Source organism: Melitaea cinxia, chromosome 27 (genome assembly GCF_905220565.1).
Source record: "Melitaea cinxia chromosome 27, ilMelCinx1.1, whole genome shotgun sequence".
Classification (NCBI taxonomy): domain Eukaryota; kingdom Metazoa; phylum Arthropoda; class Insecta; order Lepidoptera; family Nymphalidae; genus Melitaea; species Melitaea cinxia.
Genome location: NC_059420.1, coordinates 216,924 through 242,763, shown reverse-complemented (window position 1 = coordinate 242,763; position 25,840 = coordinate 216,924). Strand labels below are relative to the sequence as shown.

The following is a 25,840-nucleotide window of genomic DNA, read 5'->3' as shown; positions in this document are numbered from 1 at the left end:
GGGCGGGATGTTAGTCTATACAAATAAATAAAATTGAAGTCTGTTTGTAATATTAAAATAACCGCTTTTTACGAAATGCGTATGGATGTATGTATACACGGTACATATACCAAAATAACATTTTTTACAATTTTTGTCTGTCTGTCTGTTTGTTCCGGCTAATCTCTGAATAGGCTGGACCGACTTTGACGGGACTTTCACTGGTAGATAGCTGATATAGTAAGGAGTAATAACTTAGGCTACTTTTTTAAAAATTTATTTATTTTATAACTCTGCGAACTAAACAATATCCTTTTTAAATCCACGCGGACGAAGTCGCGGGCACTGCTAGTACACAATAAACCTGTATCTGTTGGAGTCTATCGAACTAGAGCCTATCAAAGCAGCTCGTTTGTTAAGACAAAGTAAAATTTAAAAATGGGTCAAGAATTTCTTGTTCACGCGATACGTGATCTATAACACCTACAGATCCCCCCATTGAATAAACGTAATTAGAAGTCGAACGCCCTACGAATAAAATGTTATGTAACATTATGTAAATTGTTCTTTAATGGATTCGCGCTCAAGGTGAGGTGACGTTGCCTCATTTTATTTTATTTTTCTCAGAGCATTTTAGAAGCTGATGTTAGTATAGTCGATGTGCGCGGTTTTTTCTGCCGTGAGAATAGCTCACTGCTACATTTATATCGGCCTCTTTCAATGATAAAGTTCATCTCGCAAATAGGTTAGGCAGACGAATTAATTTTCTTAAACGCATGCTGTAACTACCTCTAAGAGGAATTATATGTATATTTAATACCTTGGCACATAACTCATTGTAATTTTTTTTGAATATGTCATTCTGTAGGTGGTTCCTATTAAATAAATAAGTTACTAAAAGGCTTGATAATCAAGATATAATAAATCCCTTAAGGATCATATATTCGTTAAGAAATCTATTAGAACGATACTCACTCAGTTCAGCCCATCGCAGTCCACTGGACTGGACTGGCCTCCCCGAGTTCGCGCCTAACATCCCGGCTACTTGTTATTATCCCCGTTAGAACCATCAACTCTGAACTTACAAAACATCCACTTAGTTATACAAAATTACTTTCCATTGTGTCCGTCTCAAATAGCAACAATACCTTCCATTTAAATCATATTTTTTTCATCCTTAAATAGTTGACCCCGCAAACGTTGTTTTGCCATATATGTTATTAACCCCTTTTATAACTTAACTGTATGAAAAAAAGATGTTGGTCGATACTCCGGACCTACCCAATATGCACACAAAATTTCATAAAAATCAGTCGAGCTGTTTGGAAGGAGAATTGTAACTAACACTGTGACACGAGAATTTTATATATAAGATTTTCACTGAATTTTTTGTTCAATCACAATAGAATATAGCCTATGTCACTCCTGAATAGTGTAGCTTTTGTTAGTGAAAGAATCTTCGTGATCGGATCAGTATTTGCGAAGATAGCCCCCTACATACAAACAAAGTTATAAACTTTACCTCTTTATAATCTAATATATAAAATTCTCGTGTCGCGGTGTTTGTAGTTAAACTCCTCCGAAACGGCTTGACCGATTCTTGGTGAAATTTTGTGTGCATATCGGGTAGGTCTGAGAGTCGAACAACATCTATTTTTCGTCCCCCTAAATGTTAAGGGTAGTCCACCCCTAATTTTTTTTTTATTTTTCGATAATTTTTTATTTTATTATGATTTGGTGTTGAAAAATACATACAAGCCTAAATTTTCACCCTTCTATCACCAACCCCTATTTTTAAATAGCGTTTAGCGGCAAGACAACGTTTGCCGAGTCAGCTAGTATTAGTATAGATTTTATTATAGTTACAGCCTTTTGCATATCGTCAAGCATCCTCTCTTTTACGTCCTGCAAGGAATGGTCATAGGAATACCGTTGGAACTAAACCTACCTTTTGTCTTTTGTATGAAGCAGTAGTTCCTAGACAGTCAGTAAAGAAATAATATCCTGAAATCGGAAGGCACAAAGTGACAGAATGAATCGTGATAAAGCTCACCTTTTGCCTCTCGCAGAGCTAGGGCAGCGTGTCGGTGCCGCCCCCTTTCAGCGAGCGCCAGCGCTGTATCGCCACTGGCTGTCAGCACTGAGAGATCAGCTCCAGCGGCTAGCAGCGCTTTGACGTTCTCCACGTGACCTCGTTCAGCGGCCGTGTGGAGGGCAGTCTGGAAGATGATATTTTGAAGTCTACCAATGCAAATACATTCACGAATCAGCGTGTAACTTCCCACTACTGGGCATGGGCATCTTTTTCTGCGAAGAGAAGATTCGAAGCTTAATTCACTACGGCTTAGAGCCTTTCGAAACGATAACGTTGTCCATATTGCGCCGACCATGTGGTTGTCCGCTGGCAAAAGTCGCCAAGGAAAATGGAGTATTCCTTTGCGGCCTCTAACTCTAACTGCAATAATTATCAGACTAATAACGGCCTGACTGTTTATTTCAGTGAAGCCTTACGGAATAGCTTTCTTCTTCGTATGAAAAAATTAAAATATTCGGTTACGGTAGGTCGGTTTGAGAAACTAAAATAAAAATAATAATAAATAAATAAATATTTACACAATTCACACACGGTCGTCTGTTCCAAAGTAACACAAGTTCACAACTAAGTTTAAGTTAACAACAGTTCACAAAGTAAGCAACTTAATGCTTGTGTTATTGGTAACAGCCGACTGTTATATAGCTACATATATATTTTTTTTCGATAAACATACTTATAAATAATACATATAAAAATATATAAATAAATATTTATATTACACCCAGACTCGGGACGGGAATCGAACCCACAACCCTTGGAGCAGAAAGCAGGGTCACTACAAACTGGGCCAACGGGCTAGTCAATGATTTTTATTAACATATTATGGTTCGGGAGCCAGTTACAAATTTGGTCAATTATTTCTTCCCATCCGCAACTTCGTAAAATTAATAAACACTTCACACTCAACGGATCCTCCAGTAGGATTTTCTCCTGTGTTGGGGGTCCGGAAACACAAACAGAAACACAACGCCCAGACCACGACTAACATCTATATGGTCGATGCAAATGTCTGTCGTGAGCGGGAATCGAACCCGCGACCGCTGCGCTAACGCTTCGTCAAAATACATTAAGGATTTAAATTATGAAAAATTAGGATTATACGTCAGCTGATCCGACAAATTTTGACTTTTTTTCTCCATGCGTGGGAAGCTGCCACTGCCAGTCCCTACCACGGTGTCGCGGCTGACGGTCACGAATATTCATAATATAAATCGCTAATACATTTTACGAAGTTTCGATTCGGAGGAAAATGGCCATGTAAATCTGTGACTGGCTCCCGGACCATTATTCGCTATGGTCTAAAAATAGGTGATATAGTGTGAAGGAAGTTAATAAGATGATACACATATACATAACTGAGGACAAGCGAAAAGATGGGAAGATGACTTCAAGAAAATAGCTGGTCCGCTATGGTCACGCTTAGCAAAAGGTAGGAATACGTGGAAATCTTTAGAGGAGGCCTTTGTCGACAGACAAGCTGTTCCACACAAACACCCAGTTGCCGATCATTCAAATACAAGTTAAATTTAATTAAACCAATTTTTTTTTTTTTTAGAAAATAGGCATATATTATTATGTATTAGTGTTAAGGAAAAAAGCAGCAATAAAGGCTATTTTATTATATTTTATTTTATTTATTTTTACATAACTGAGGTAGGGCACAGCAGGAATTTCCTGCTCTAAATATGGAGCAGCCCGACTGCGGTAGTACCTCGACCTTACAGAAGATCACAGCTAAATAATACTGTTTTCAAGCAGTATTGTGTTCCTGTTGGTAAGTAAGGTGACCAGAGCTCCTGGAGGGATTGGGGATAGGGTCGGCAACGCGCTTGCGATGCTTCTGGTGTTGCAGGTGTCTATAAGGGCAGGTGCTTGTTTGCCGACCTAGTGGTATAAAAAAAATAAATAAATAAGAAAGCCAAAGATGGAGAGTATTTGAAATAAATAACATTGGACAAATTTTTCTCGGGATTAAAATATCGTTCTCCTACATTGAGAAAGGCCTATGCCCAGCAGCGGGATATTACAGGCTGAAGCGTAGCGCGTGAATCGTAGGTTTAAAATAAAAAAAAATTGTGTGTCAATTCACACGCGGTAGAAGTGAACTTCTGAAAAGTATCCTATAAGAATTTTTTTCCACAGAGAATATAAAATAATGTATAATGTATTCTATCTCATTCTCTCGCTGACTTAATCTTATACATTTGTTTGTTTCTTTATCGTGACGTATTTTCGTTTCATCGAGTTTCAAATCACAACTATTCTAAAGAAGTTTCGCTCCAAAAAAATCGTCAAAATTGATTTATTACTTTAACAGTTACATGATAAACATACGGTACAGTAGTATCAAATATACTCTACTCTTTTCATTGTGTTTCTCTGAAATTTCTTAGTTTGTAGGCTGTGGGATTTCGAGAATGTTACGGTGTAGCGATGCGTGTGTCGTGCACCTGAACACAAGTCGCGGGATCGATCCACTCGGGAAGTATATTTTTATTTGTAGGCATATTTAATTCCGCTCTCATGTCTGTCCTTGGGTACGATGGGAACCACGTATCAAAGAGAACGTTAAGCTTTTTGTAGTTCCGGAACGTTACTGATAATAATCTACTGATAATAATGACGCCGCGTTGGCGCAACGGTTACGGTCATGGATTGTGCCGGTTGCGCTGGCGGTTGCAGGTTCGATACCCGCACATGACAAACATTTGTATTGGCCATACAGGTGTTTGCCGTGGTCTGGGTGTTTGTGCAGTCCTTGTGGGTCTCCCCACCGTGCCTCGGAGAGCACGTTAAGCCGTCGGTCCTGGTTGTTATCATGTACACCTGATAGCAATCGTTACTCATAGTAGGAAATATATCCGCCAACCCGCATTGGAGCAGCGTGGTGGATTAAGCTCTGATCCTTCTCCTACATGGGGAAAGAGGCCTGTGCCCAGTAGTGGGATATTACAGGCTGAAGCGACTGATAATAATCTGTCTTAATAATATGTCAATGACAGTTGACACTTGATTGAAACACTCTCTATTGGCAGCCACTGAGGAGAACGGTCGTGTCCTTGCATTAATATTAAAATTAAGTAATTAATCTTTTAGTAAACACCATTGTAATTAATATACTTTAATAAATACCATCAAAGATCCAAATATTCTTTTATTTAACGCCATGAGCAATACACTTTTAACCCGGTAGTTATCATAAACACTTGATAGCGATCGTTACTCATAGTAGGGAATATATCCGCCATCCTTACTCTTCTCCTATATGGACAAAGGTAAGCCCAGCAGTGGGATGTTACAGGCTGAATCAAGCAGAGAAATAGAGTAGCGTTTCTGCCAATACCCACCATCCCTCCAGTCTCGTGGTCGGACCGTGCGTCCACATCAGCCCCAGCCGTACACAGCGCGGGAAGGCAACGGCTTCGCTCCGCCAGAGCAGCGGCATGCAGAGCACTGCGCATGTGGGCGTCGCGAGCGTTCACCTCCGCCCCGCCGGCTATCAGCTCCTGCAGCAGCTCCAGGTTGTCCCATAGAGCTGCCTGGTAGTTGGGAAACTATTTTGTCAAACTTATAGATGAAGAAAGATTCATCATCATAGATTCATTTTTTTTTTTTCATTCATTCATCAAATATTCATTATTCGTCAATGGTTAAGAGACTGTTTGGTAAAACTTATGACAGGAATTGCTTAAGTTTATGAGCCCAGAGACATGAATGTATTGTGGTCTTATACTGCTTTATTTATTTGTTGACACAACACGGCTGCCCAATTTCAAAACACAGTAAAGGACAAAAATTAATATTTTTTAATATATCTATATACATGTTCATACGACTCCATTGGAACGAAAACTGCTAAAAATCGATTTCGAAAAATCTGTCACTTCTCTGTTTTAAAATTGGGCCTAGTCCAAGAGCCAAGAGCCTAACAATCATCGTTCTTTTTGCGAACTTTCACTGTTTATATTATAGTACGTATTCTTGAAATTTTCATTTTCCGGAACAATTTTCCTAATTTTTACACATGTCTATTGTGGAAGGTTCGCGTTACTTAATTACGGAAGACATATAGTCTATACTACCACGTCACGTAAATATATCGATGTTGGCTTCGTACGGCTGGTGCATATAGCCAAGGTACGAAGAAATTTTTTTATGTTAATTATGATTACCTTATTACGATTTTTGTCTGGTTTTTGAGTTTATTAAAAAAAATTGTGTCTGTCTGAAAATTAAAAATAGCAAAATTTTATTTAGAATTAATTTTAATAATATTTTTGGGTATATTCTTTAATATTATTTTTGGGTAATTTTAATAATCTATAATATAAAAATGAGCCGCTGAATGTGTTGCTAAGCGCAAAACTCGAGAACGGTCGGACCGATTTCGCTAATTCTTTTTTTTAAATATTCCTTGAAGTACGAGGATGGTTCTTACGGAGAGAAAAATTTTAAAAAAAATTTAAAATTTCCTAAAAAAGTCTAAAAACAACACTTTTCTATACTCCCATACAAAAGATTTGTGATAATACTTAAAAGTCACTGTTAGGCGATACGAAGTTCGCCGGGTCAGCTAGTATTTTTAAAGACGCTGCTGTCAAAGAGAAACGCATAGATGCAACTGGTAGAGTTTTTTTGTTGAAATCAAAAATACGACTTTACAAACGCCAGCTTTTATAAATATACTAGCGACCCGCTCCGGCTTCGCACGTGTATAAAATGTAATTATAGCCTATGTCATTGACTGAAAAAATGATTAAAATCGATCCAGTAGTTTTGATTTATTCATTACTGCCCGTGGCCTGCACGCATTAACTTTAGAGTAAAAGCCGACCGGAACCGCCGCAAACGCTACGTACCGCAATTTTTAAATCTGTAATATCTTCGAAAATATTCATTTAAATCATATGCTGTAAAGGGCCACATAGATCTATATTAAATCAACAATGTATTTAAGGTATTTAATTAGATAAGGATTAATGCTGTATTGGTTAAAATCGCTTTGAAAATTAGCCATTACTTGTCGTAAAAAGTAAATGACAAAAAATGTTATTGTGGGATATTCATAAGAGATAGACATATACCATGGCGGAGTTTTCTGTAGACCTTTTCAATGTGTACAATACTTAGTACATTATTTTGATAAATCTCGTAGGGTTCAGGCTGCGTTTGCAATGTAAGCGGAAAAAACGTAATTATTTACGACATCACATTAGAAACCTCAAAAATAACAGTATTTCTCCACTATTTAACCTTTTGACCGCCGTAGTCACCTATACTTGACAAGGGCTCGCGAGTCCTGTGCGCCAGCGACGTCTATAGGTGACAAAAAACCCGGACCACAAAAATATTAAATAAACTTATTAAATAAATATTTCTAGTATTTTAATTTAACATTTCTGAAAATAGAATATCCCTGCAACATTCGAGTATAAAAAACAAGTCTTTTAGAGCTACACGTACTGAGAAACATTGAAATAAAAACATGCATTCTTATTCCACGTAAATGATATGTCCAGAACGCCGAAGTCGTCTATAGTTGACCGCTAGGGATGTGACGCAAGAGGTATAAATAAATAATAAATAAATAAATATTTACAACATATACACACGGTCATCTGTTCCTAAAGTAAGCAACTTAATGCTTGTGTTATAGGTAACAGCTGACTGGTATAGCTATATATATATATATTTTTTTTTTGATAAGCATACATATAAATAATACACATATAAATAAATATATATTATACCCAGACTCGGGTGGGAATCAAACCCATAACCTCCGGAGCAGAAAGTACCTGCTGACCTGTAGTCACTACAAACTGCGCCAACGGGCTAGTCAAAATGGTATAGATGATTTATATATTCTTTATTGCACTTAAAAAAAATCATAATTACAAGTCATTTTTGCAATTAGCTATTCAAAATTCAACTCAAACGTGTTATATTTTCTATAAATAATTCGATAGTTGAATAAAACAAAAGGTAAAAAACATAAAACTATCATCAGCTAACACATAAATAGCAAATGAATAAAAAATCAAATCAACTAAAATCAATCAAATCGCCAAAAAAAATCTGATATCTCAAATCTGGCGCATCTCTAGCGCGTAGTCATTAATCCGTTCTCTACACACCGTTGTCAAATATAGACGACACGCTGATGACGTCATAAGCGAATAGCGAGAAAACTAGTGAAGTGCAAGACGAGCGATACCTTAGAACATCGTCGCATTTTGGAAGGCATCGATGATTTTAATAATATACAATTACTTACCAATAAAAAAAAATATATTTTTTTATCTAAGGTTAAGAGCGAAATTACGATTTTCTTTCTTATTCTCAAAATCATCTGGCAGCATCAATATCATCTCTAACCCCACTCTCATAAAAGCTTTTTTTCTGAGACCCATGTCGTGTCGTGTGTCGTGAAATATTTGATTTAAAATATTGCTACTTACTCAGTACTGTTTTAGTACTATTTGCTACCTAAGCAAAAAAATATTTAACGCATGTAAATATTTCTTTTAAACTAAGGCTGGCATCGACCGCACCGATTATATTAATTTGCTTCATCGGATCAACTACTGAGTTGGGGAACAATGAAACACGGGACACTATGGAACAGTGTCGATAAAAAATTGAATTCTAAACTAATTCGTGTGGTAACGCTTCGACCAATTACAGCGCGTCCTGCGTCAAACGAGGACGTAGTGAAATATGGCGGCGTGACAACGATGGAACTGTGAATAGAAAAATATTCCATTTTTAACCGACTTCCAAAAAAGGAGGAGGTTCTCAATTCTATTTTTTTTTTATGTATGTTACTTCAGAACTTTTGACTGGGTGGACCGATTTCGACAATTTTTTTTAATCGAAAGGTGGTGTGTGTCATTTGGTCCCATTTAAATTTATTTGAGATCTAAAAACTACTTTTCGAGTTATATCTAATAATGCGTTTTTACTTGACGCTTTTTTCGTCGACCTACGTTGTATTATACCGCATAACTGGATGTACCGATTTTGATAATTATTTTTTTGTTGGAAAGAAGATATCACTAGTTTGGTACCAACCAGGAAACCAGGATCTGATGATAGGATCCCAGAGAAATCGAGGGACTCTTGAAAATCCGTAATAACTTTTTACTGGGTGTACCGATTTTGATAATTTTTAATTTTATCGAAAGCTGATGTTTATCATGTGGTCACATCTAAATTTCATTGAGATCTGATATCTACTTTTTGAGTAATCTTTGATAACGCGAAGTTACTTGACTATTTTTTCGTCGATCTACGTTGTATTACTCGTCGATGTAATTGAAGTCGGTTTTTTTTTCGTTTGCGAGCAAACACAATTATTCTTGTTCAAAAGTTGAGATTCCTTTTTAAAGTACTTTCTTTTTAGTAAAAAAGTTTAAAGAATAGGTAAATGAAATTTTTTTTTCATTAATTTTAATCATTTTGTCTATTTGAGACTATTGTGTGGAAAGTTCAAAAAATAACCTAACTTTTTATAAAACTCGTTTAAAACGTTGGCACTATGGAACGGGGCACAGTGGAATACTGTTCTTTTGAACCTTAGATAATAAACTATTATCTAATTAAGGAATACTGTTCTTTTGAACCTTAGATAATAAACTATTATCTAATAAGATAATAATTGTGTTTGCAGGCAAACGAAAAAAACTAACTTCAATTATATCGACAAGTAATACAACGTAGGTAGACGAAAAAATATTCAAGTAAATACGCATTATCAAAGATCAATCCAAAAGTTGTAATCGGGTTTGGATGAAATTTAAATGTGTCTACATGATAAACATCGGCTTTCGATTAAATTTAAAATCATCAAAATCGGTGCACCCAGTAAAAGTTATGCAAATTTTCGAGATCTCATTATCAAATCCTGGTTTCCTTAGCATGGTACTACACCGGGGTTATCTCCTTTCCAACAAAAAAAGAATTATCAAAATCGTTTCATAAACGACAAAGTTATCCCCGAACATAAATAAAAAAATATAAAATATATATCGAATCGGTCAAATTGTAGTAGTAACCTCCTCCTTTTTTGAAGTCGGTTAAAAAATTACAAGTGCTGTGTGGCTACGGCACTAAAGAATTTAGCCACCCCCTCTCTTCCCGTGGGTGTCGTAAGAGGCGACTAAGGGATAACAAGGTTCCACAACCACCTTGGAACTTAAGAAGCCGACCGATGGCGGGATAACCATCCAACTGCTTTGAAATACACAGGCCGAAGACGGGCAGCAGCGTCTTCGGTGCGACAAAACCAGTACTGCGGTCACCAACCCGCCTGCCCAGCGTGGTGACTATGAGCAAAACACATGAGTTTACGTTATTTTTGGCGTAAACTTGTGGAGGCCTATGTCCAGCAGTGGACTGTATAGGCTGTAATGATGAAAAAATTACAAATTTGAATTCGGTTAATTTTTTCTAAATTACTTTTCATGTATATATCGATTCGATTCGAAATCGATATATAACCTGCCGCTTCCTTGCGTGCGACACAGCACGTCTCTAAAGAGAGTTTCATAACCGTAGGTCAGCTGCGCCGTAGTCGTCCAGTCGTGACAATGACGCCATGGCGATAGAAAAGAGTGTTGTGCTTTACTACGATTATTTTTTATTTATGTTGTTGTAAGTATATATAACGAGGGCAAGATAACACAAGAAAAATATTAAAAAATAAACCTTCCTAGATTATATAAGTAGTCATTTATTGTATAAAAACCAGCAAAAACAAGTAACTGTGCGGTACTCGATAACGACTCTTGGCAGCACTATTTTTTTCGTAGGTATTTTTGTTTATTTTATGCCTTGGCGTACAGAGCACGGGAATGGTTTTGAGGCGTGGCGGTCAAAAGGTTAATGGATGTTATTATACATATAAACCTTCCTCTTCAATCACTCTATCTATTAAAAAAACCGCATCGAAATCCGTTGTGTATTTTTAAAGATTTAAGCATACATAAGAACATAGGGATATAGGGACAGAGAAAGCGACTTTGTTTTTAACCGACTTCCAAAAAAGGAGGAGGTTCTCAATTCGATGTATGCTACATCAGAACTATTGACCGGGTTGACCGATTTCGACAATTTTTTTTTAATCGAAAGGTGGTGTGTGTCAATTGGTTCCATTTAAATTTATTTGAAATATAACAACTACTTTGCGAGCTATATCTAATAATGCGTTTTTACTTGACGGTTTTTTCGTCGCCCTACGTTGTATTATATCACATAACTTTTTACTGGATGTACCGATTTTGATAATTCTTTTTTTGTTGGAAAGAAGATATCCATAGTTTTGTACCATGATAAGGAAACTAGGATTTGATGATGGGATCCCAGAGATATCGAGGGAAACTCTCGAAAATCCGCATAACTTTTTACTGGGTGTACCGATTTTGATAATTTTTAACTTAATCAAAAGCTGATGTTTATCATGTGGTCACATTTAAATTTTATCGTGATCTGATAACTACTTTTTGAGTAATCTTTGATAACGCGTAGTTATTTGACTATTTTTTCGTCGATCTACGTTGTATTACTTGTCGATGTAATTGAAGTCGGTTTTTTTTCGTTTTGCGAGCAAACACAATTATTCATTTCTCTTAATTACCCTTCGTATGCCCGAAATCAGAAAGGAAGATAGACAATATAATAAGATAACTAAGGTTGGGCACAGCAGGAACATTCCCGCTCAAAATATGGAGCAGCCTGACTGGGGTAGTACCTCGACCTTACAGAAGATCACAGCTGAATAATACTGTTTTCAAGCAGTGTTGTGTTCTTGATAGTAAGTAAGGTAACCAGAGCTTCTGGGGGAATTGGGAATAGGGTCGGCAAAGGTATGGTGTTATAAGCTAAGTAGTCCAGCCATCACGGGAGCTGTATAATTGTTTATTTTTTGTTTGTTTGTTTGTGGTTTGTTTTGTCATATTATTGTCCGGTAAGTTTAATTATGTAATTATATTAATTATGTAAAAATGTCCAATAACTAGTCCCTTTTATAACCCTAAAATTACTAAATTTGTATACATGTAGTATGTTTGAAAAACTCTTCAATTTCAAATTATAATATTAAAGTATAACTATATTGAATAGAGAAAGTAATGAATAACATATTATAATAATTATGTAAGTGAAGAATTTATCATAATAAAAAAAGAAAAAAAAAACTAGAAATAAATAATGAAAAATATTTTAGCACACGCTGCAGACTTCAACTCTTGATAATATTGAACTATGATACTTAAAAAAAAAAAACTAGAATTAAATAATAAAAAATATTTTAGCACACGCTGCAGACTTCAACTCTTGATAATATTGAACCATGATACTTTAGGGTTTAATATAAATAATAAATTCTACAGCTTTTATTCACAAACTTGCATATATAAATAAATGCAAATAATACACCCAGACTCTAGCGGGAATTGAATGCACAACTCCCGGAGCAGAAAGCAGGGCCGCTACAAACAGCATGAGTTAGTCAAAATGTACTTATAGTTAAGTCAATAAATTAAACTTTGAAAAACGAGATCTTTGCATCTATTGATTCAAAATATTATTATGTCTCATGGCAAAAAGGAATTACGTCACTAATAGATTGAAAATTAAATAAATTGCAATTTTCTACCGAATCACATGAGTTGCTTTCTCATTAACTGCCCATTGTGAAAAGTATATACATATGGATCTTCTTTTTCCTACCACAGATACCACAGATTATATTTATTATTAAGAAAACAAAAAAAAAATGATATTTATAAAACTTAATAATTAGCAAATAAGATGGGCTGATGTTATAATTTTTAAAACCTTGTTTTTGATGGAAAGTAAAAATAATTAAATTGAAAACAATATTTATTAAGAACGACTGCCTAATCTGTAAGTCAAAGATAAACAATAACAAATTTAGAGATTAACACCTACATATATTATTTAAACGTCGCATCTCACGTCTCGACAGCCAGCAGTTATATTTACAATCATATGTTATTGCAAAACACATACGACCTCGCAAACATCTGCACTAGAGTGAAACCCGCAACTCTCATACTGCCCTTAGAAAGTATAGATAAACGGTTAAAGAGGGCCTACCTGGTGCAGGAGTCGGCCTTGAAAGTGTTCCTCGTCTGGCGACAGATCCATTGTAATATTTTAGCACAATTTCACTCAATTAGCCAGCATTTCCGCATCAAACAATCGCTCAAGCGTTACAAGCTCGCTGCGGTCAACAGAACTCATTATTTCGTTAAAATATTCAATGAAACCATCATACCGTCGAAAGACAAACTGTTACTTGTGCGTAATAGTATATATAGAAAAGTTTAGAAAGGTCTACGAGTGTAGATTTGGGAAAAATTTGTGCATATTTTGAGTGTATTGATTTTAAATGATCGTCATTTGGAACTGACAGCTCACAGATGATTTTGTTTGGATATTCTTACTAAAACAAAAAAAATATTTTGTAAATAAATACTTAGCTACTAATAATAGTTCTTGTTAATCGTACTTTGAAAATAAAAACAGCTTATCAAAATGAATTTTTGTTTAATTTTGTATTAATTTTAAAATATTTACAACAAAACATTTTAACGTAAATATAAAATACCCTAAAATTTAGAACACTAGCAAATCAAAAAATACCCACACATTGTATAAAAAATATTAAAGAATAGAAAAGTAAATAAACATGCCTTAATTTAGGTTGTAAATGTTTAATTTAAATGAAGACAGTTAGTTGAATAGTTTGAGAATGTGGCGGACTTCTAAAGAAGAATGGGAAAGGCGAAAAAGCTACTTGATAAGAAGCTTATTTGAGGATTTACCGAGTAAGTTTAGTTTTTTTTGTTTTCGTTTGCTAGCATAAATACAAAAGTTGTTACTTTTTTTGTTTTCAGCATTGTCTCCTATATATGAATCGCAAGAACCAACGCAATCATCGTCAGATAACGACATACACAGACCTGAAAGTCCTTTACCTGATCTCATAATTGAAAAAGAGCCTCCACGGGAGAAAAAATATCATCAAGATGAACCTGAAGAGTTCTATGATAAATTAGCAAGAGAAATGAGAAAACTTTACAAGAGAGATTTTCTTCATGTTGAAAAAGACAGCACTACGTCCTCTGACACGACCTACGAAATAAGAAATGAAAGTCACACACAAATAGACACAAGTCTAGATGAAGAAGGATCTCTAGAAGTTGAGGAATTGGATAAGGTTGATGATTTGGAAGAAGATGAGTGTTACTCAGAAATCAGTAAAGAAGAAGAAACACAAAAGACTATGTTAACGAGCTCTGATAATGATAGTACGGAATCAGAAGTTATTTGTTCATATGAGCAAATAATATTTGAAGCTCAAGTACACGCGAACTATGAAGATATCGCAGATCAACCGTTACCGGAAATGATCCATGCGAGTGAAGATGGTGTCGACCCGAATGAAGTGAGAAAAATAATTGCAATGTCGTTTTCCTCAGAAGAAAATGTACATGACAGTAATAAAAAAGATTCGGAAACTTTACAGGAAGAGGGAATAGGACTAACGGAACAAGAAAGTCTTGCAAACCTAATAGGTAAATATAATTTTATATTAATTTAAAAATTCTTAATTATTAACGTGATAAAAAAAATGAATTCTTCGTCATAAATGTTTTTCATACTTAATTCTTTGTAAAAGAAATAATATTTATTCACATAATAGTCAATAGAAGTTGTGTTTTCTTTCGTAGTTACTAAAATTATATGAGTGTTAGGTTTTAATTAAGACATAAAAGTTGAGGTTTAAGTTGGCGTAAAGACATGTTTTTACATGATTTTGTTATTTCTTTCAAGTTTGTAATGAGTTCAAAACAAAATACATTAATTTAGAAGTTCATCAAAAAATTATGAGAGGTTTTTTTTATATATTATAGATATAACTTTTTGTTAAGATATATTTACTATAATTATACACCAAAATGAGAAAAGAGTAAAATATTTTCACTTTTTTCAGAAGCAAACCAAAAAAGCATTAGTCTGAAAAGCCCCGATGAATACCAACTGACACCAGAAACAATGAGGCGTCGTCAAACATTAGCTGATGATGCCTTACCATATCATGATATATCAATTTGCGAAAGTGATAAAAGTAGCAGTAACGAAAATTTACGAATGGAAATCGAAAAAACATTCTCAAAGGAAATACTTGTTGCTTCAGGAGTAGAAATGGAAGTAGCCGAGGCATCATTTTCTGACTCAAATATTGAGTTCACTGTGACATCAACACCAAAATCTTCGAAGCTTCGTCGATCAAAGATCATTAATAAATATATAAGTCGCATAGTTCCATATTCCCTTTCTTCAACTGGAAGTTCAACCCAAGAGTGGAACTCTAGACGCCAGATGGCGTTACAAACTTCTTTTTCTGACGATGAACCGGATTTGAATGCCGTATGGAGTAATTTTTTTGTGGGGACGCCAATCGTATATAATATTTGTTCATGTCGAAATCATGTTTGTTCTTAATGGTTAATACTTTTTACGGTTTTTTATTCTAATCATATTGTATTTGCTACTGGATGTAGTTATTTTTTAGTGTTATGATTTATGATTTTGATATTAAAATACTATAAATGATTAAAATTCTTTTATTTCAAATAAGGCTATATATCATCACGCTAAGACCAATAGGAGCGGAGCACCCATGAAGAATTTTCAAAAACCACTTTTTTAACCGACTTCCAAAAAAGGAGGAGGTTCTCAATTCGACTGTATTTTTTTTTTTTTTTTTTTTTTTTTTTTTTTTTTTTTTTTTTTTTATGTATGTTACATCAGAACTTTTGACCGGGTAGACCGATTTCGACAAATTTTGTTTTAATCGAAAGGTTTTGTGTGCCAATTGGTCCCATTTAAATTTATTTGAGATCTAACAACTACTTTTCGAGTTATATCTAATAATGCGTTTTTACTTGACGCTTTTTTCGTCGACCCACGTTGTATTATAGCGCATAACTTTCTACTGGATGTACCGATTTTGATAATTCTTTTTTTGTTCGAAAGGGGATATCCCTAGCTTAATACCATGATAAGGAAACCAGAATCTGATGGTGGGATCCTAGAGAAATCGAGGGAAACTCTCGAAAATCCGCAATACCTTTTTAGTGGGTGTACCGATTTTGATAATTTTTAATTAAATCGAAAGCTGATGTTTATTATGTGGTCACACATAAATTTTATCGAGATCTGATAACTACTTTTTGAGTAATCTTTGATAACGCGTAGTTACTTGACTATTTTTTCGTCGATCTACGTTGTATTACTTGTCGATGTAATTGAAGTCGGTTTTTTTTTTCGTTTGCGAGCAAACACAATTATTATTTATTTAGTTGCACCAACAAGATAAACACCAATACATCACAAAAAAGTAGCATGAATATATAATGTTGATTGTTGAGTGTCACCTCAATTACAGGTGCAAACCACAATGCGAATTAGACAATTTTTACTTTAATTGAACATAACCAATATGTTAAGTAAGTTAAGATCATTTTTCAAAAAACTAACTGCGGAGTTTCTTGCCGATTCTTCTCTGCAGAATCAACATTCCGAATCGGTGACTTTACTTCTACAAATATAATAATTAATTTTTAAAGTTTAAATTTGTAAAATGACGATTTGAAGTGACTTTCACTGGCAGATAGCTGATGAGGGTAGCGGATAAGGAGTAACGTAGGCTACTTTTATTTATATTGTTTTCGCGGAAATAAAAAAGGTTGTGGCTTTTTATTGGAAAATCAACATTTTCAAGTACTTTTCAAACTTAGTGGAATACCCTATTTTGTGAACTGAACAATACTGTACTATTTTTTGTTAAATTCCACGTGGACGAAGTCGCAGGCACAGCTAGTAACAAATAGAATAAGATGTATAATATATAGTGGGGATCACATTATCCATAGTGTGGATGCACTATAGATGCATAATTATAATAATAATTGCCTTTATATAGATAGTGCATCGTCAACATTCAATTGTCTTGTCAGACTGTCACAAAGAGTAAAGTAACTTGCTTTGGACTGTCAGTTGTCATTGTTGTCTGGTTGTCAAATAAAAGTCATAACCACGGTCACAACATGCTCTGTCTTTGCTCTGTATGGGCTAGAGTTACCTATATTAAGTATTAGTAAAAATTATATTAAAGATATAAAAAAAAAAAACAAAAGATGCCACCGACAGAAAGTAGCTTAAAGGACTTGGACGATAAAACTTCGGAGGCTGTTGTTAAATTTGTTTCCGACGTCAGGAGTGGGTAAGTAAAGCTTTGTTTTTTCCACGAAATTTTAATGCATTTATCACAATTTCCTGTATTAAATATGTATAATGTAGTTAATGTATGAAACTCGAAGTATCATATGTAGCGTGGATTGTTATATAATGTATGAGCTAAAATAAATATTTTAATAAATATTTATTTAAAAACATTTCAGTACAAAGTTAGATAATTTTGTAATCACTTTTTCTTATATTTTGTCTCATTTAATAGTCTTTACGCAACTTTTAATACTTTAGTAACATTTTAAATAAGTTTTGAAATGCAGATTTTTTTTTTTTTGAAATTTGTGGTGGTTCCGTGAAACAACTCAATATACTACGCTCGCTTAGAACCGAATATATAATCATCATATCAAAAATTTGGACCTGACGGGTACATCGTTCTATAGCTTAATTGGCTATAGCACCCACACGGTCAGTCGGAGATGCAGGTTCGATCCCCGCAGAAACGGTTGATTTTTGATATGATATTCAAAAATGTTTAGAATTCCTAATGTGTGGGTACACAAAAATGAAATTGTACAAATTTATCATTACACATTTATTTGTTCATATAACTTTATTGATAAACTATTTACACATAACAAATAATGGATTCCTTATTATGTTTGTGGATATAAAGTACAAATAAAACTTAATACTTTTTCCTTAATTATATAATTTAATATCTTTCTTAATTTATCTTTTAATTATAACAGTTTTAATTAAATTTTTTCAGTAAAATCCAAGGATCTGAGAACATAGCAGTCGCAACTGTTGATCTGCTGGAAAAGATCATCAGTGAGTCGGAGTGTACGAATGCACTGTAAGAGTTATTTTTATATATCTATACTAATAAATGGAGCCGGTTTTTTTTTTGTTCAGTTATACTGTGAACTACTGTACCGATCGGAATAATACTTATACCATAAGATGCAGCGTTTTTTTTTTTTATATCACTAGGTCGGCAAACGAGCGTACGGCTCACCTGATGGTAAGAGATTACCGTAGCTTATAGACGCCTGCAACACCAGAAACATCGCGAGCGCGTTGCCGACCCAATCCCCAATCCCCCCCTCAGGAGCTCTGGTCACCTTACTCACCAACAGGAACACAATACTGCTTGAAAACAGTATTATTTAGCTGTGGTCTTCTGTAAGGTCGAGATACTACCCCAGTCGGGCTGCTCCATATTTTGAGCAGGAAATTCCTGCTGTGCCCTACCTCAGTTAAGCGTGTTTCAGAGTAGATTTTAGATTATGATATGTTGGTGAGTACTTATTGTGTAAAAATATGGACGGACAGAGGTCGCTAGTACTAAAAAAAGTAAGTAAATGCTTCATATTTAATGATCATTGAAAACACATTTGTTGCAATCATAAACATCCAGTTTACAATCATCTGGGATGTTTGTTTCTCTGATGAGCGAGACAGCCGAAGCTCTTGGATATGCACTGTGTCTATGATGAGGTTTAGGACCTGGTGGAGAGGAGTCCATAACGGGTTGCTAGATTCAAACATGTCATTTCCGGGACAATTCAAGAATTACGAATTCGGTCTGTTGAAAACATACGAAAATTGAAGAAAACCAGTAGTATTTGAAATTCGGGACAGTCAACTATAAGTCCTGGTCACGGGACAAGACACGTAATTCCGGCCATCTGGCAACCCTAAGTCCATAGGATATGGTAATGGATTATTAGATGAAACATACTCTTGTTTACTATAAAAGTGATATAAGGATATATTTAATGGTTTCCAGGTCATTATGCAACTTGGTGCGTGCTGTGGGTCGAAACCTGGTGCAGGCTCTGCCCACCGAGCTGGCGGCCGGCAACATGGTGAGGCGCGTCCTTAGGGCGATACGAGACGAGCAGAGGGCACAATCTAACCAGGTGATCTTAGCCACATGTTATCTTTTAGAAATGTAACAACCATATAATTATTATCTTTTTAAAATTAAAGTTTTGCCTAAAATATTTATAATTTTTCTTTACAAGGTGACTATTTTTCTAAAAAATTACGAAATTCCCTTAAAAGTGATCTTTTCAGTCTTTTAACATGAATATCTGAGGATGAACAACAGTCAATTATGACTAGCCTGTTGGCGTAGTTTCTAGTGACTGTGATTTCTGCTCTCTGTGGGTTCGATTTCCACCCGAGTCTTGTATGTGTGTGTCATATATATATTTATTACTAGCTGACCCGGCAATCGTTGTCTTGCCGCTAAACGCTATTAAAAATAGGGGTTGATGGTAGAGGGTTGAAAATTTAGGGTTATTTGTATTTTTTAATGTTGTATCATAAAAAAATAGAAATTAAAAATTTTAAACATTTTTGAATATCATATCAAAAATTGACCGCTCCAGCGGGATTCGAACCCGCGTCTCCGACTGACCGTGTCGGCGCTCTAGCCAATTAAGCTATGGAACGATGTACCCGCTAGAGCGAAACTTTTGATATGATGATTTTTATTTTCGGTTTAAGCGAACCGTGGCGCCAATATATATATATATATATATATATATATATATATATATATATATATATATATATATATACCCCGGATAATAAAATGAAAAATGTTGTTTATAAAGGTGTATTGTGGTCAAACTTCCAACTTATTCGTATTCGTATCACTCAGAAGCTGACTGTTATTTGCGGGCTTAAGTGATTGTAACTAAACGTGTCACATTTTTCCGATAATGAAAAAGAATAAATCCTTTTTCATTCTTTAAAATGAAGGGACTTAAAAAAAATCTTTGTTACAACAGCGCTAAATCACAAAGCAATGATAACGGTAACAATAGACTACAGGTATGTAGTATCTAATTGCAGAGCGTTGAGGGCGCGGGCGAGTCTCTACAGCGGCTGGTTCTGGCGGCGCCGTCCCGCCGCGCCACGCTGGGCCCCGCGGCCCGGGACCTCAAGGAGCCCATCAGGGATCACATCGCTGAGGTCAGTTGAGATCTTTATGACAAGATTGTATTATAGTTATGGGATGGATTTAAGTTAAGAAATGGGTAGGCAAAGAAATTATTCAAATTTTTTTTGTTCTGAGATTTTTTACTGATTTGAAATTTGTTTTGATTTGATCAATTTTGTTCCTATCTTTTTGATTCGATGATTTTTTTAAATGTCGCTGGGTTCCCGCGTATAATCTAGACAAATAAATACAATTGAAGTGTCTGTTTGTAGTATTAAAATAACCGCTTTTTAATAAATGCATATGGTAATTTACACGGTACATATACCGAAATAACGTTTTTTACAATTTTTGTCTGTTTGTCTGTTTGTTCCAGCTAATTTTTGAAACGGCTGGACCGATTTTGACGGGACTTTTACTGGCACTATCTGCCAGTAAAAGTCCCGTCAAAATCGGAATCGATCTCATCTTATAAGGAGTAACATAGGCTATTTTTATTTTAGAAATTTATTTATTTTATAACCCTGCGAATAGAACAATAACTTTTTTGTTAAAATAAGATAATATTATCTTTTTGTGTTGTAATTCGGCTCGAAGGACCAAAAATTCTTGCAAAAATACCATTTTATTATTCGACGGCCTTCGGGTACGACAGTGACGAGCACTTACAGAATCATAGTACTGATGAGCATTGACCAGAAGGTCTTCGGTTTGCTTTTCCAAATCACTTTCCCCTGCCACCCGACTGTCGAACCCCGAACCTCACGTATGGTTATGGCCAGCTGCGCGCCGAGCTGGACGCCAGCACGGCGGCCATCAGCTCGCAGGCACGCTCGCACGTGCACGCCGACGAGCTGCTGCTGACGTACGGCGCCAGCGCGCTGGTGGAGCGCTTCCTGCGCGCGGCCGGCACCCGGCGCTTCCGCCTGCTGCTGGCCGAGGGGCCCGGCGTGGCCGAGGTGAGTGGGGGCCGGGGGGGGTCTCCGCTCCTCTGTCGGCGGCGAGGGGGAGGGAGCCAACTGAGGGAGGCTTGAGTGGGCTCCCGGGGGGGGGGGGGGGGGCTTAGGGCTTTACGCATCTTTGTTAGCGATATCGCACCTCGGCTCAGGACGGAGAGAAGAAGAAAGCGTGGAGTCAATCGAGTTGCCTAAGAGTTACCATAACCTGCATCGAGCCCGTGGCTCCTGTGATCGTGATGGTGAGCTGCACGGGATATGGTGATTAAACTGAAATTAAAAATTTATGATCCATCCCACTAATGAGGACGAATTCAATGATATAAAAACATTTACAAGAATTATGTACACAGGATATTCGACGCCTGTCAGCGTTCCTTCAAATGGGGGGCTCTGTAGATGAAAAAACCATATGAAAAAAATTTCACGCGCTATTCCGGCAACGTCTTTCTGCATAATTGTCCAATAATATTTTTCTTAGCCCGAAAAAACATTGATAAAATGAAATATGAATACTAATTGCCGCATACAACTAAGGCGATTGCATATGGAAACGAATTTCTTTTCTCTTAAAATATTTTTAAAATAAATTATAGCCGTCATTACGCGCTCACGAAAGGTATCATGTGGAATGAGTCTATAAAAGAAGGTTATCGATTTAAATAAAGCCAAATTTACTGAGCCATTTTTCTTGGTGAATGTGATTTATAAGACCTACAGGACCCCATATTTGAAGGAGCGCAGCTAGGAGTGCCACATCTACATAAGATATATTCCATGTCTCCAGAGCCACGCGATGGCAGCTCGGCTGGCCAACGCGGGCATCAGCGTGGCGCTGGTGAGCGGGGCCGCGGTGGGCGCGCTCATGCCCAGGGTCAACAAGGTATGGAATATACCCCGTAACAGTTACATTATACATTTCTATATTATAAAGCTGAAGGGTTTGTTTGTTTGTTTGAACGCGCTAGTGTCAGGAACTACTGGTACGATTTGAAAAATTCTTTCAAAGTTAGATAGTCCATTTATCAAGGAAGGCTATAGCCTAAATATCAACATGCTAAGACCAAGAAAAAGAAGAAGAAGAAGCGGAGCGAGCACCAGTGAAAAGTGTTTCAAAATCGGGTGTTTCCTTTTGAGAACTTCCCCAGTTAGCCCAAAGAAGCTGTTACACGTGGACGAAGTCGTGGGCAAAAGCTAGTCTTGAATAAAGGAAAACTATTAAGTGCCAGCCCTAAGAAACTATCAAATGACAACCCTATTTCTCACAAGATTAATGATGCAAGTTTAGGTTATATTAGTGAAGTCTAAACATTTTCGGCGCAGCCCAAAAAGTGTATTAGCGTGTGTGTGTGCAAAAACATATAATAAAATACGTTAGAGACGCTTTTTGTATGCTGTTGTAAATTTTTACGCCAAGCTTGCGCAGATATCGTAGCTGTATGCGTGCATGCGCACGTGCAAACATACGGTCTAAGGTGTGAGTGTCAGAGTGTCAGGCGTTCATCCTCCCCCTCCTCGCAGGTGGTGCTGGGCGCGGCGGCCGCGCTGGCGGGGGGCGCGGCGCTGGCCACCGCCGGCGCGCTGGCCGTCACCGCCGCCGCCGCGCACCACGCCGTCTCCGTGAGTAGCCACCAGCTCTGCCATCTCACCGTGGACGTGGGCTTTAGTTTATTAATGCCAAAGTTTCTTTGGTACTTATTCTCTATTGTCCTGCGTGTGGTGCTGTGGAATAATACGATAATTGATGGGGGGGGGGTCTCTTAGGTCTCTAGCAATCTAAATGACAGTTCTCGCCCATCTGGTGTCGAGTAAAGTCAGTTAGTAAATAAGGAGACCAAATCTTTTGTAGTATAATTAGACAGGGGAATGCCTCTCTCGCCAATTAATTCTTCACGGCGATAGTGGTTGTAATTATTAGGACCATAATTTCAAGCAGGTACAGTGCAGACTTCTGCTATACTGGTTGTAATACTGATTACAGCCTTGTTCCTTGAATCTTCATACTTCTTCGTTTTTTACATAATAAGAGAAAGAAAACCTCATGAGGAATCCAATTCCATGAAAAAATGTAGTGACCTCTCTCTCTTCTACTACTTGTTTACGTCAATACTAGCTGTACCGCCGGTTTCTGTCAAGGTACTTGGTACAGCCTAGTTCCCTATATCCAAGTGGTGTGACCCTGGTGCCACAGGTGGTGGTGCTGTCCCCGCTGTGGTCGCTGTCGGCGCAGCACCCGCGCGGCGGCCAGCTGTTCGAGGCTCTGGCTCCTGCCTGCAGCGCGCTGCCCTACCGGTGACTATGATGTACATTACACACACCTGACACCTGTCACATTTCACCTCACAGCTGCTTTGAAAGGGAGGAAGAAAGAAAGGTATAACTGAGGTAGGGCACAGCAGGAATTTCCTGCTCAAAATATGGAGCAGCCCAACTGGGGTAGTACCTCGACCTTACAGAAGATCACAGCTAAATAGTACTCTCCAAATAGTATTATGTTCCTGTGGTAAGTTAAGAGATCCAGAACTGCTGAGGAGACTCGGAGTTTGGGCTGGCAACACACTAGCTTGCAACACCAGTATTATTGACGTCTATAAGTTACGGTATCCGCTTTCCATCAAGCAGAACCGTACACTCGTTTGAAGTATACAAGTGAAATGTTCAAGTGAATGTTCCAGAGGCCTGGAGAGCGCGCTGGTGCGTGTGGAGGCGCCGCTGTACGACGTGGTGCCGCCGGACCACATCACGCTCTTCATCACCAACCTGTACGTGCCTTGGGTTCCCTACCCTATAACACAGTTTCTATATTCAAAGAATGACACGATTGCTAAATTTCCAACACGACATATTTGGAATTATATACTTTATTATTATTATATACTTTATTGCACTCAAAAAATAGATATAAAACATAAAATAATAGTAAAGTTTATGGCAAAGGTGGACTTATCTCTGAAAGAGATTTCTTCCAGTCAACCCATGGTCATGAGTAAGTGTTTCATATAGCGAGGCAAACAGTGCAAGAAGTATTCATTAAGAAGAAAATAAAAAAAATAAATATAAAAAAAAACACCAAAGACAAAAAAAAAATTAATTAAAGATAATAAAATTTATATATATACAAAAATGTAACATACTAGATTAACAAATACATATAAAGATACATACCAAAATACAAATATACTTGTACATACACATAAACATATACATACTCACTATAATATATAAGTAAATACATACATATTCTATATTATACAGATGATTACACATTAGCTAGTGAAAGCAATTATAATTATATCAGGTCATGAAAAAAACCAGTTTAATTTTAGATATAGGATTAAGGCTTAACTCTGTCTCTTAGCAGAAGAGGTTTTTGCCAACAGCTGGGAGAATGTTATTTATGTACGTTTGTGGTAAATATTCAAATAGACCTTACTGTTGTTTACTGGGCTTGTTCTTGTGTATTTTTGGAGTAAAACTTCTTTGCTCGCTTGATTTGGAAAGTAAGCTGGTGAATGCGTGAAGAGAGCGTTACGAAAAGCGTGATCGGGCGAGGCGAACGGAAGTTGAGAGGGAGATATAAGTTAGATGGAGTTAAGTTTTACTTCAGTCTAAACCACACTCGTTTTTTACAACCTACAAAAGTAAATCCTGGTAAGGTCTGGTTAATTATATTTATTCGTATAGAGAACAGATCTTTGACCAGCAGTTGGACGTTACAGGGGTTCATTTCTATGTTCGCAGCGGTGGCAGCTCCCCGTCCTACATCTACCGGCTGCTGTCCGAGCTGTACGACCCCAACGACCACCAGCTCTGAACGTGCTCCACGACCAGCTCTGAACGTCTCTGACAATAAAGTGTTCATATAAACGTGCCTTATTCATTCAGTCCCGTTCATGTTGAAAAGACTTATTGTCTATAATGATTTGTTTACTGCATTGATGGTGAACCAGCATTTGCAGTAGGTAACTTAACCGAAAGGGAATTGACTTGAATTTAGAAAATGAAGAAAACTTGGGGCCTCTTTCGTCTGTTGCTGGTGATGCTATGTGACGTATAAATGTCTCCAATGTCAAATTCAGTAGCAACCACCAAAATAGCAGACAATATGACAACAATTATCAGTAAAAAAATACCATAGCACATTTATCGCGAACTAGCTGACTCGGTGACCTCGTACCGCCATATTGTTTTCTAATGTTTGTACGCATTTCATTATAATGAAACAATTTTTTTCTGACTAACGTCACAGGAGTCCTCCCGTGAGTGGTTCCCGAGAGTGATTGCTGTAAAGTATCCGTCGGGCATGTAAAAGATCTAATAAACCTAGGGTTGCCAGATTCAAGCATGTCATTTCCGGGACAATTCGAGGATTACGAATTCGGTCGGTTGAAAAATATACGGAAATTGATAATATTTTTTGTAAGTCGCTAGAAAACTAGTAGTATTCGAAATCCGGGACAATCAACTATAATTCCTGGACACGGGACTAGACGCGTAATTCCGGGACAGTCCCTGATTTCCCGGCCATCTGAAAACCCTAAATAAACCGCGGTAAAATCCGAG

The 25,840-nt window shown here is 36.7% G+C and overlaps 2 protein-coding genes across 2 annotated transcripts in view; one reads left to right on the top strand and one right to left on the bottom strand.

The window, feature by feature from the left end:
• LOC123667233 (leucine-rich repeat serine/threonine-protein kinase 1) overlaps positions 1-13,506 on the bottom strand; it is an 81,492-nt gene extending 67,986 nt beyond the window's left edge. The window contains exons 1-3 of the mRNA XM_045601188.1: positions 13,196-13,506; positions 5,422-5,613; positions 2,033-2,198 (exon numbers count right to left, since the gene is read on the bottom strand). Of these exons, the coding sequence (XP_045457144.1) occupies positions 2,033-2,198; positions 5,422-5,613; positions 13,196-13,246 (409 nt within the window). The 5' untranslated portion in view covers positions 13,247-13,506. The remainder of the gene's footprint in view (positions 1-2,032; positions 2,199-5,421; positions 5,614-13,195) is intronic.
• Positions 13,507-17,174: 3,668 nt separating this feature from the next.
• Positions 17,175-25,140, top strand: LOC123666857 (translation initiation factor eIF-2B subunit beta). Its single transcript, XM_045600880.1, has 10 exons — positions 17,175-17,393; positions 18,135-18,221; positions 19,158-19,290; positions 20,234-20,353; positions 21,104-21,280; positions 22,065-22,160; positions 22,799-22,897; positions 23,469-23,569; positions 23,953-24,039; positions 25,019-25,140. The coding sequence occupies exons 1-10, from the start codon at positions 17,308-17,310 to the stop codon at positions 25,089-25,091; spliced, it is 1,059 nt and encodes a 352-aa protein (XP_045456836.1). The 5' UTR covers positions 17,175-17,307; the 3' UTR covers positions 25,092-25,140.
• Positions 25,141-25,840: the final 700 nt, after the last annotated feature.

Coding starts and splice junctions, on each gene's coding strand:
- LOC123666857 (XM_045600880.1), top strand. CDS start 17,308: ATGCCACCGACAGAAAGTAGCTTAAAGGACTTGGACGATAAAACTTCG. Junction 20,354..21,103: donor TCAGGGATCACATCGCTGAG/GTCAGTTGAGAT, acceptor GGTTATGGCCAG/CTGCGCGCCGAGCTGGACGC. Junction 22,898..23,468: donor CCGCGCACCACGCCGTCTCC/GTGAGTAGCCAC, acceptor CTGGTGCCACAG/GTGGTGGTGCTGTCCCCGCT.